The sequence below is a fragment of the Micromys minutus genome (assembly GCF_963924665.1).
Source record: "Micromys minutus genome assembly, chromosome: 11".
In the NCBI taxonomy this organism is placed as follows: Eukaryota; Metazoa; Chordata; class Mammalia; order Rodentia; family Muridae; genus Micromys; species Micromys minutus.
Window position 1 is genome coordinate 33503821 of NC_137980.1, and position 12459 is coordinate 33516279.

Here is a 12459-nt window from a genome sequence, read left to right on the forward strand (position 1 = left end):
GAGTATAGAGCCATGCCTTCAGATCTGCCTTAAGAAGTCTTTTTTTCCCTTTCCCTAAATCAGGACCTTCTGGCTTATTTTTCCATTATTTTATTTCACTTAGTAATCAAACTGCAAGGCAAACTGTTGTCATCTTAAGCAGGTGCTTAGAATCCCTTTCCAGGGAAAGACTCCATAGCAACGACACAGAGTCTCGACCCCTGTGAAGGGGAAGGCAGATCCGCGGGTCTAGTTTGCCGAGGTGACCACTTTGGATTGAGGTCTTTGCCTCAATCCTGACTCTTTCTCTGAGGACTGCTGCCATCCCAGGTGCTGAAATTGAGAAGTTAACTGGAGCAAAGGGCACTGAGCATTTGTTCGCTTTCAGACATCCAGTGTGCTGAACATAACCCCAATTCAATAGTTTCCATATTTCTATCAACCCTCTCTTTGGAAAAGCACATGATTTATGCAATATAAATTAGTCAGGCAACAAAACACACATGCCAGGCATTAGAAATTGGGTGCATTCTTAGGGGAAAGAAACCCCTGTAATGTGAAGGGAACCTCATGTGAGCTGAGCACATATTTACTTCCTGATGTCTTATAGAATTCTCTTCTGCTTAAACAGCGTCTCACACACAGTCCCTTATTTCTTAGCATTTCTGTTTAAGTTTTCCTTCTAAATCCTTCTTGCTAAAGGTGTGTCTAATGCTGTCATTCTTTTCAAATAATCAGCCTGTCACCCGCTTGTCACTCCTCCTGTTTTGCAACAAACCAATTCCTCCTTTTTGGCTCTCCATGGCTTTGCAAGGCCCCCAAGTCAAACATTTGGTCCACCTAGTGTTGTGTTCTCCTACTCAATAATAAATGGTACTGTCAGTTTTCTTTTGAATACAATTTTATATACTTCATGCAAGTCTTCAAAAGTTACTGTGTCCTCAATGGTTCTTAATAGCTCACTAGTTCGGTTTCCTTTAAGAACAGTTAAACTATACCATGTATCTTAGCAACCGTGTTTACTTTTCAGTTATGACTTGATTTATATCCACCTTCACCGGGATGAACATGCTATTCTTCACTATCATTTAGCTTTTGCAGTTCTCCCTGTGGTCTGGTCTATCATCGTGTTTTAATAAAAGGGAATAACATATCCCTAGTACCTATTCTTTTCTTCACCCGAATAAACACATTTAAAAAACACTTAATGCTATTAATTATGCTCCCCTCTTCTAGACAGACAATTGAAGAACATGCACAGGGTCTGGGAATGAGGGTGGTTGGGACGTAGAGGGCACCTGGAAGCGGAAGGAGTCACTCTGAGCTGGGGCTCCCAAGTGTCTGTACCACACAGTGCCTTCATCAATGTCCTGTTGGGTGAAGGTGCTGATAGGGGTCGTCATCCTTCCATCAGGCAGGTGATGCCCTCCCTCGGCAGGACTGGCAGGACTGTCTGCAGGCAGATTCATCAGGAGGACCACCTCCCCTAGAGAAGCACAGGCCACACTGTTAGAGCTCTGGGAAAAGCATGCTGGAAACCTCACTCCTTCCCATCATTCCTTCTTTACAGGCTGAAGAGATAGGTATGGCTTTCTCTAAGGTGAGAGTGAGGCCACCAACAGAACACAATGAACAGAGCTGAATTCCCCTTTAGACAAGGAGTTGTTGACTAACATCTATTGAAATTCCATGATGAGACTCAAATTGTAGGGGATGCTGTAAATAGATCCTGGGCACTGGATGGATACATTTCCATATGGAACCTTCTATGTAACTCAAAACGTATTCTACGCAACAGTGTCAGATTTTAAGCAGGACACGGAGTGAACTCAGTGGAAGCCATTCCTGAGAGGATTCCGTCCAGTGGAGACATGAGAGCACGTACAGTAGAGCTGTCCCTGGTGAGACAGTTCAAACCCAGCTCTGCCCCTCTCAGAATCCCAAGCTCACCCACACTCAAGGCTCCATTACTGTGTGAAAAGTAAGAACAACACAGATTGAACATCCATAGTCTATAAGCCTACAATCTATATGGACCCTAGATCCCAACCCTTTTGAGTGCTAACGTAACACCAGAGCAGAAAATTCCATATTGGAGCAAACTCACACAACAGGTCATAGTCAAATTCTAGGAGCATTAAAATCACACAGTGGATAGATCTCACTAACAGATCATAGTCAAATACTGGGAACATCAAGAATACTGTAGGAAGTCATGTTTAGAATATATACATAATATGATTAAGTGCGTATGTGCTTAGATTTCAGTCTCATCTCTAAGATTGCTAATTGGTTATTTACAAATACTCAAAATTACAAAAAAAAATCCATATCTGAAAAAATTCTGGTCTAAAGCATGTTGGCTAAGGGATGCTCAGACTATTGGACAAACTCTAGAGGCAGTTTGAGACAAGGATGGTGACTCCCACTGTCACCTCTATGTCTCCATGTGACTGGTGTCATCATCTCTCTTATACATAAATGACTTTAGCTGCAGAGACCTGTTAGAGGCCAGCAGATAAGTGTGAATTTGAATTGAAAATTCATATTCTTAGCCACTAAGTGCTGTTACCAAACCTTACAGTTTCTGTACATGTGTCAGTATTTCTCTTATTAATGTCTTAGCATTTTCTGCTGTCCCACCATTTGACACATTTTATTTGAACTGAAGCAAGGAAATCTAAATCCAAACACCACCCCCCATGGTTTTTAATGCTTATCCCACACCTGGAGCTACTATCATCTTCAGGTGAGACCATAGACCCGGAAGTGTTACAGAAAGAATTAAAATTTCACAACAATATGATTTTGAGTGAAGACCACAAAGTAAGTGGACAAAGTTCTGAAAACAGGCTGTGTTCTGTGCCTAACAGTGAAGCCAAAACTAGCTACTCTGCCATTTTAATAGTCAAGAGTAAGAGGGAAGCTGAGGGAAGATGGAGAGAGAGAAAGAGAGAAACAGAGACATAGAGAAAGAACCAGAGAGACAAACTATTTTTCTACTTTTAAAATGCTATATAGGCAGATGCCCAAATCTTAATACACTAGGTGTATTGGATAACTGATAACACATTTAGTTATGTGTTATGGTAGTGATATTTTCATTACTACAGAGAAACCTGCCTTTTAACTCAAAGTAAATACCCATTTTAAAATTTCTTTGTACTATATTCAAGTCAGAGATGAGCAAGCCATTCTGGAGGCTAATGAAACATCCTTCTTCAGAGAGCACGAGTAGAACAGCCTAGTTCTAGTTCTCGCTGGTGACTCTTCCTCTGCTCTGAAGTAAACAATTCTACCACGAACGTCTCCTAGTGAAAACGGACTTTATAAGACTGTGAACAGGTATGGCCTCCCGCTCACCAGTGGTAGTATACTTGCAAAAAACCTCTGAAAGGAAATTGTCACAATGAAAACAGAAAGAGCGGGGGAGAAGACATCCTGTTTTCCTAGCTGCTCTGCTTCATGACAGAACACATGAGCCAGATGTTCCTAACAATGCCTAATGAGATAAACATATTGTCAACTAAAAAAAAAAAAAAAGAAAGAAAGAAAGAAATTTACCTCTATGTGACACAGGTTCACAGCTATTATAGGATATTGGCTGACTCCAACCATTTCAACTTAATAGTCTTTGGGTATTAGGTACCATCTACTACAATAGGCCTTTAGGAACAGAGGACCACAGACAGTCCAGACACAGTTTCCATTGCTAATGCTACTGATCAGTCTTGTAAGTGACTAGGAGGGAGCCACCGGGCAGAGCCACTGGGCAAGCTTCTGCAGGTGAGTGGTGTGCACAAATTTGGAACACTGGAATAAGATAGTCTATATGGCTTGAAAATACTGTTAAAGAAGCCAGAATTTATTCTCCTAAAAATGACAATAGGTAACATATGTCTAGGCAGTTTAACTAATAAGGAGGTTAAATCTAGCATAGTGATGGAGACCTGAACTAAGATAACAGAGATAGTATTTTCAGAGAAATAGGTAGACAGTGGCAGAGACAAGCAATGGGAGCTGCCTAGCACAGCTGTGGAGACAAGAGAAGAGGGAGGAAGGACCACCGTGTAGGCAGAATGTCTGCCACTGATGGGTACAGTGCAGATCTGGCTGGGCTCTTTGACTAGCGGGGAGTTTGCCTCTGGATACATTGAATGTGGGTGCCTTGGGAACATTTATCTAAGCAGACAAGAAGAAGTTATGAGGACCTGGTGCTATCCTCATGAAGAGGGAAGAGCTAATATTTCATGTTTTATCCTGATACTACCAAAAGTGAAAGTGTTGAGGGAACTCCTTGCAACTAGAAGCCATGAGGTGACAGCCATAGCTGTACCTCACTGGGACAGAGGGATGTAAGTAGGTTTGTGCTCTATGGGTATCTAGCTTTCATCACTCTTTCCCTCTTGAGTAGTTCTTTAGGGTAACATGATTTGATGATTATTAGTTGGGAAAAATAAAGGTTAGGTTTGTAAGAAGTTAATTAAGAGAGTTATGATAGAAATGGGTCTCAATAAAGTGTTTATTAAGCTGAAATGGCAAACTTTCATCTGCTTAAAAACCATTTAATTCAGTGTTGTTCTGTTTAATAGTTAATGAAGTACTGGGTTGTTTTTATGGAATGTGGGAACTTAGTTTCTGGCCTTTAATATTCGAGGTAAAGTTGGGGAAATTAATATATCACAAGCATCAGAGGCTTTAGAAATGAAAAGGTCTCAGAAGTCACCTTACTAAAACTCAGCAGTGCAAATACCCTGAAAACAGGACACTTATTAATTACAGAAAGGAGGAAAATAATGCAGTAGAGAAATTTTACAGCCATCAACTTAATCAAGTGATTGAAGTTAATGTAACCACAATAAAACAGTGATAGCATGTATCCTCAATACAATATATCAAAAGTAGAAAGAACAAACCCTAACCCCCCAAATGAGAAATCACCAAATGGCCCCAAAGCAAGCAAGAGTCCACACATATCTGAACAGTTCTCTTCAGAAGTATTAGTAAAGGGCTGGGGGGGGGTGGCTTGTTGCACAAGTATAAGTCCTAAGTTCAAATGCCAGCACTCATGGTAACAAGCTAGGTATAGTCTTACGCATATCTACCACCCCAGTGCTGTTGGCATGCAGATAGCATGATCTATGAGGCTCACTGGCTGTCAGCCTAGCCAAAAATTATGAGTGCCAAGTTCAAGAAGAGTGGCTGACAGGGACAGACACATGGTGCCCTCCCTTCGCCTTTCTGCAAGTGCAAAGGCTGCTTTTGTTGCTGGAATCTAAAGGCTTTATTTTGGAAGAGTCACTTATGAGCAATAATACCTCAATAGATCTCTTGTGAAGTTGCATTTCCAGTGGATGTCTACAGGAAATATCTTTGGTTATTACAAGTATTGTTTTTCTTGGAAAATAACAATGGTGAATATTAAAGAGTATTTCTCTGTTACTTTTAACCCTTACTAGGAGTAAGGGCTGGTAACATGGCTCAGTGTGTGAAAGAGCCTGCTACTAAGAATGATAGTCTGACAACCTGGGTTTGAACTCACATGGCAGAAAGAGAGAAACTAACTCCCATAAGTTGTCCTCTGACATATGATAGACATCCATGGGCACATATGCATTCTCATGGGCACACATATACTCTTCCATGAGCATGATAAATAAATGCAATAAAATTTTAAAATAAAAAATCTGGAGTTTGTGGATGGGTCTGAGAGGATAAGAGAATGTGGTCTTAGAAATCCATATTTGCCAGCCTGAGAACTACCAGGAAGCTGCTGAGCCCTAATTTCATGTGCAAAAATAACTTAAAAACAGGTTCTTGTCTTAGATATTATAACCATGTGCTGATAAGGTGCTCATAAGGGTGTGCACTGTGATAACTCTATCATGATCACTCTGTCCTTCAGTGGGGTAGATGAAGGATGAGAAAGCTCAGAGAACCTGAATCATAGCCTTGCTTCATGTCATGGTGCAAAGCCAACTCCTACCCTCTAAATGCAGATGAAATCACACCATAGAAACACATTACCAAACTGAGGGTGATCCTGCGTAATCTTGTAGATGATGTCATCGGCTCTGACACCTGGAGCTTGAGCCTGCAAGATTCGGTTGGTGATCTTCAGCATCCCCCCTTCCGGAACCCACACCATCGAGTTAGTCACCAGCCGCAGAGCTCTGTCATTCTGGAATGAAATAAAAGGCAACACTGGGTCCATACATACTTAGAAAAATGGCTTTTCAAAAACTCAAGCCATAGGGGCTTATTTTGCTAAAGTTCATCTTACAGGGAATAACAGTTCACACTGTTGATCATATGTGAACTTTTAGAGTATGTGAATATATCTGTATATACTTAAAGGTATCCATATTCTATCTTTTCATTTATGTTCAATAAATGGCTTCTACCATTCAGGAAACTAAGCCTCTCCATCTCTTTCTTCCTTTTATCTTTCTGACTGTCTTTTGATCCTCATGCACTGCATATTATTTGAGTGATTCCTTAAGCACACATAATATGCCAGCTCCTTGTATAGAGTAAGTAACTAAAAACATCCCAATTGCAGAGCATACACCCTAGTGGGAGAGACAGGAAGAAACAAATGTTTCACAACGACACTCTGCAAGAAGCTTGAGGAGGGAGCTCTCAGGAATAAAGAATGGAGGTTTCAGAAAGATTTTCCAAAGAAAATATCATTTCATTTCTGAGTAACAAAAACAATGGCATTCTAAGAAGAAAAGTAATGCAACAGATTCTAGGCAGATGCGTGAGCTTCTTAAGCAAAGGCAAAGATGAAGACAAATGTCCAAATGCTTGGTACCATTAAAACTCAGGCAGCTAAAAAAAAAAAGATGGGATTAAAAAAAAGAAGAAGAGCAGAAGAAAGAAAAGGAAGGAGGAAGAGAAAGAGGAGGAGAAGGAAAATGAAGGAGGAGGAGGAGGAGGAAGAAAGAAGGAGGAGCAGCAGCTGCCGTTGCTGCCTCTACCATGTTGAAGTCTCCATTTAACTTACAGACACACAGGACATGAAAATGTTTAGGGAAAACAATGAGCTGAACAGAATGAGGAGATAATCAGCCTGTTTCAGAAAGATGGAGTCCAGGGCCAAGAAACAGCAGGGACTAACGCTGGATGAAGGGGGTGCCACAGACAACATTCTACACATCCATGCAAAGGCACAGGGAAATAAGGGGAAGGCCTGCAAGGGGATGGCTGGAAGGGGAGGGAAGAATAAGATTCCATTAAAGAGGCAGAGTTAACAGGCCTCATAATGGAAGGCAAGAACAGCAATAGCCGATGTTGCCCTGCACTCCAGTGAAGACAGCTGTTGGAGCTGTTGTGGACCACACCATTGCAAAGCGCTGCCAGTCCTGATTTACGCACCCTCTTCCTAAGCCCTACAGCTAACAGCTTTCCAAGAATAATATTAGTGAGGCTGCCTGTGCTCTAGTCTCAAACATCTCAAACCAGGAGACCCACCATTTTTAAACTGGGCATTTTAGAAGAGATAGCTTCCCAAATTCTGTTTCTTTCAAATATGCCACTCAACCACAGGGCAAAGACCCTCTCTTAGGAGGGTCCATTTCAGAACAGGAAGTACCCATGTTTGATAGTTACTTGGCATGAATAGTTTACCTCCAGACAGCATTTATGGCTATTTCCACCACACCCAAACACCCCAAAATGGAGCCAAATGTCTAAGGGAAACAGAAAAAGGGTCCTTCCTACCTTGGTTAATGTTCTGTTGCAAAATTCCAAAGAACTTTCTTCTTCCAAAATAATTATAACATATTATTTACAGAAACAAGAAAGGCATGCCTAAATGCCTAAAGCATTATATATAATGTGGCAAAGTCCTGAGAACAAAGTCTGTCACTGAGACAGTTTTAGATAACATGATACACTTGGGCCTAGGGTTTCTAATTGCTAGAAATCATTCTAACAGAAGCAGCTTAGTCAACTTTGACTTTGATTGTAGAGATCAATTATGCACCAGTAACCACATTATCGGACTAATCAGGCAATGTAGCTTTCATATTCCAAGCCAGTAAGTACTGTGACGTCAGCACACAATCCCTGGACAGCTCTCCACTGTATCTTTATCTCCACCACCCTTTATCAGTGTAATTGTCCATGGCTTCTGGGAAGACTGCAATCATTTAGGACACAGTGCATCTTGCAAGTCAATGCTCAGAACAGTGTGTTCAAGTAGCAGCTGGAAGCCCATTAGGATTTAAAATGTATCTCAGGTCCTATACCAGATTTGCTGAATAAGACCTCCTTATTCAAATATCAAAATATTCACTTTTTAAATAGTCTAGAAGGTATGCAGGAAGGCCAATTTATGAGAAGTGCCGCAAAGGACAGACTGAAATGTTCTGAATGTTTCTTCTGAAAATACAATGCTGTTATTTTTCAATTATATTTTTCGGTGTTCAGAAGAAACAATTACTAGGAATAAGACATATAATTCTTGACATCAATAAAGTTGCAGGATAGAAGGTTCTAATCATCAAATTTCCACTGAAAATTTAATATTAATGACTACCTACAAAAAACAATGCTTTCAGGGGAATATTAACTGAGAGGTTCTAGCATCTTGATGGAGGAAAAAAATTCAACAATAGACATATTGGAGAAAATGAGAAAAGTTCTCTTTTCCTCCCAGATGATATAGCTTAGTGCTTAGAGAGAGCCTTTCTGTCTGTTTCCACAGGGAAGACATGAGAATCTTTTGCTTCAGGATATGGCATTTAAGGCTCAAATCTTGAGCTAGCTAAATATGTTCTAGGACCTCTAGGAGCATGAGGAAGGGAATAGGGATTTTAGTAACAACCCTGTAGAGTTCATCAAATATCAGCAAGTCACAGTAATCAGCTCATGAAACCCACCAAGAGACCTTTCCATGAATGATATTCTAACTGTATCTTCCCCATTTAGATGTCTGAATTTGAGGGTTCAAAAGCTCACCCTATTCCCAATAAACGTTTTCTGTGTTATGCTTGTAGAGTAAGCTCTTGGCTACTATTCCAGCGCTAGGCCCACCTGTCTGCTGCCCTCCCCACCACAATGGCTGTCTTAGACACTGTTCTATTGCTGTGAAGAGGTAGCTATGACCAATGCCACACTTACAAAAGAAAGCATTCAACTGAGGGCTTGTTTACAATTTTAGAAGTTTAGTCCATTATCACCATGGCAGGAACAGGTGTGGTGTTGAAGAAGTAGCTGTGAGGTACACCCTGATTGTAGGTTGTTGTTGTTGGTGGTCGTGGTGTTGGGAGGGTGGGAGGGGAACTAAATCTGTTATCGCCTTTAAAACTTCAAAGTCCACCCCCAGTAACACACTTCCTTAAACAAGGCTACACCTCCCAATCCTTCTAATCCTTTCAAACAGTGCCACTCCCTGATGACTCTGCTTTCAAATATAGGAGCCTACGGAGCCTATTCTTATTCAAACCACCACAATTGTATGGACTTGCCCTCTGAAACTTTCCTCTATAACTTGCTGTGATCAAGGTGCCTATCACAGCAATAAAGAAGTAACTATTACAATTCACAAATAGCCAATAAGCACTGGCAGCACTCCACACAGCCCCTGTCACAGCCAAGTTTCTATGCTCCAGTGACTGCACATAAGACTCTTTAGACAGTACACACCCAATAGGTACCCTTGAACACATCAGTGCACTGTCACTGGGAGGATGGAGGCTTTCACAAAGCTAGGTTACAAGAGAAGGCCTAAAATCCTCAGACTTCTTCAAAGAAAAAGAATGGGTATGTGCAGGAGACTATTATTTTAAATGAACTCTGAAATCTTTAGCTGGAACTGAGTACTGAATGTCTTCTTTTCAGGAAGCCAGGCATGCTTGTTCAGATGCATGACTTCAAGGAACACAGAGAAGATGAACAAACACACTGGGACTACAGGAAGAAAATGAATCTACAGGGCCTGGCTCTAAAGAGATGGAGGGAAACGGACCACATGACAGAGAAGACAAAGCAGTAATATCAAAGACGCATGAGCAACAACCCAGAGAGCAAAGTAGTATGAATTGGAAGAGTAGCATTCAAGCACAACAAAAACTCCACTGAAGGCCGGCAGCCATTAAAAATAACTAACAGAAATCTGCAGCTACATAATAAGACATATGAATTAAAAACTCAGGAGAGCTTCATTGGAAGTTCCTATTGAAAGAGAGAAAAAAAAATCAGCAAGCCTCAAACAAATCATTTGAAACCATCCAGACTGGGGACAGAAATAAAAAGAAGTAGAGGCATAAAGAACAAAGTCTTTTATTCAGAAATAATGTCAGAAAACCTTCCAAGTCTGAAGTGGGAGATGCTTGTCCAAATCACTGAAGCTCAGAATGCCAAGCAAATTGAACCTGAAGAAATCTTCACATGATGGTTAGTTTTCAAAAGTTAGCACAAAGAGAATTCTGCATCACGTGGGAACTACATCCAACTGGCTAGCACTAGATTACACAGCATGGACTCTGTGTGCTGGAGAGTCGTATTATATAGTTAAAGCAATGAAAGATAAAATTACAAACCAGGAATAATTCACTGGCAAGCCTGGCATTCATAAATGAAGGAGACGTCTAAACAAATCAAAGCTAGTAGAGTTGACTACCAGTTGGCCCATCTGACAAGAAATGCTGAGCTTTGCAAGTTGAAAGGAAAGGATGTTAATTAGCAATGCAAAAACACGAAAGCAGAAAACTCATACACAGAGTGCAAGTAGAGTTGACTGTTCCTATAGACTTTAAAACTATGGACTCAACCAACAGCAGACTAGAAACATTCAGCAAAAACTGTTGTCTCTCTTCTGAACAGGCTCAGCCTATATTTTCCTTGTCATTATTCTACAATACTCTCCATGTGAGAATGTACATGCATGCATGTAAATATTTGTATAGCATCTTTATTGCTAAGAAAGACTGCAATATGTCTTTAAAAGGCAAACGTACTAAAGACAATCAATAATCAGAAATTTGCTAGTGGGTCTGTCGTCATAGAAAAACATAAATTGCAACATCAACAGCATAGCAGGGGTCAAGTAGAAAGAAATGTGTGGTTGAAAATAACATCTATTTAAAATAGACTATTGTAACTTTAAGACTACGTGTAAGCTTTATGATAAATCTGCAGTAGATATCGAAAAGACAAAGAGATAAGAATCTATATACCCAGCCCCCTCCAATCCCTGCATACTCGCATTATGCATCATTCATTCATTATAACCAAGAGAGAATCCTGCAATTATGACAGTGTAGATGGATTTAGAGTACACTCAGCTACAAGGAATTAGTTAGACATAGGAAGAAGACAAAAGCTGTATGATGTCACTTAATATGTAGACTCTAAAACAGATTTACACTGGAACAAATAGACAGGGGACAGGAGACATGGATAATGGAGGGTAACCATCAAATGATGTGAGGCTTCAGTTCTATAAAGTGAGTAAGCCCTGAAAATTTATCCTGTGCTGCCCATAGCTAGAGATGCTTTGTTCGCTAAGAGGACAGATCTGGTGTTCAGTATCCTTACCAGGAAGATAAGCAGTAATGGTAAGAGATCCACAGGGAATCTTGGGAAAGAATGGTGTCTATAGGTCTGAAGCATTGTAGCCTCAAATTCACTATGTTTTAACTATTGAATATACAGGGTTTTAAGCTTTATGTATTGTTTTGAAAAGGAAGTACTAGTCATCATATTCATCTTGATCATATTTGTTTTTACTAATTTTCTCTGGGGAGAGAACTGGGGATATTAAAAAAGAGATGAACAGAAAGGTACTCAACATCTTTTTTATAGCTAATGTGTACAAAAGCCAACTCTTATAAGTAATCTCCCCCTAATTGTTGACATTTTGGAATTTCCTTTTCTCCTTATAGCTTTTGTTCATTGCACCCCCATCAGTTCAATAAATTAGTTATTTTACTAGTTGAACAATCCTGCCCTCTGATGTTTTATGTATCCCTCAGAGTGCATTAGCAGACAATGAAATCCCAATGAGTAAAATTGAGGACATGATTAAAGCAGTGCTTTAAATTAAATAGTTCTTCTCATTCATTTCATAGAACAATAGGCATACAAAAATGCTGGTAATAAAATGTAGACATTACATATTGTATTACAAGTAAAAATATTAGCACTGTGAATAACAGTAAAAGCACAGCCTTCCATCCCTTAAAGCCAAATAAAATCCCCTCACCAAATTAAAATGGAGTCATAAATAATGAAACTTCAGCTCGAATGATATCACAGCCCAATTCTGGGCCCAACTATTCCAGATGGAAGTCTTCAGAACTCCATTATTTAGCAAATGGCTAGTCTTCCCCAACCCCTCCACTTATTCTGTAAAAGTGTTTCTTCATTTTCAACAGTTCATTTACACCACAGACTTGACGTTCTGGTAGCGCAGGTGGACTTGAGAGGAGAAAGGAGGGTGTAGAAGGCATGAGGTGGAGTGCACCAGCG

The 12459-nt window shown here is 40.2% G+C and overlaps 1 protein-coding gene across 1 annotated transcript in view; it reads right to left on the bottom strand.

Moving 5' to 3' along the window:
- Positions 1 to 12459, bottom strand: part of FRAS1 (Fraser extracellular matrix complex subunit 1) — a gene marked incomplete at its 3' end in the record, with an annotated part of 385808 nt that overhangs the window by 105689 nt on the left and 267660 nt on the right. Inside the window, exons 30-31 of the mRNA XM_080924732.1 lie at positions 6007 to 6160; positions 1278 to 1465 (exon numbers count right to left, since the gene is read on the bottom strand). Coding sequence (XP_080780858.1) covers positions 1278 to 1465; positions 6007 to 6160 — 342 coding nt within the window. The remainder of the gene's footprint in view (positions 1 to 1277; positions 1466 to 6006; positions 6161 to 12459) is intronic.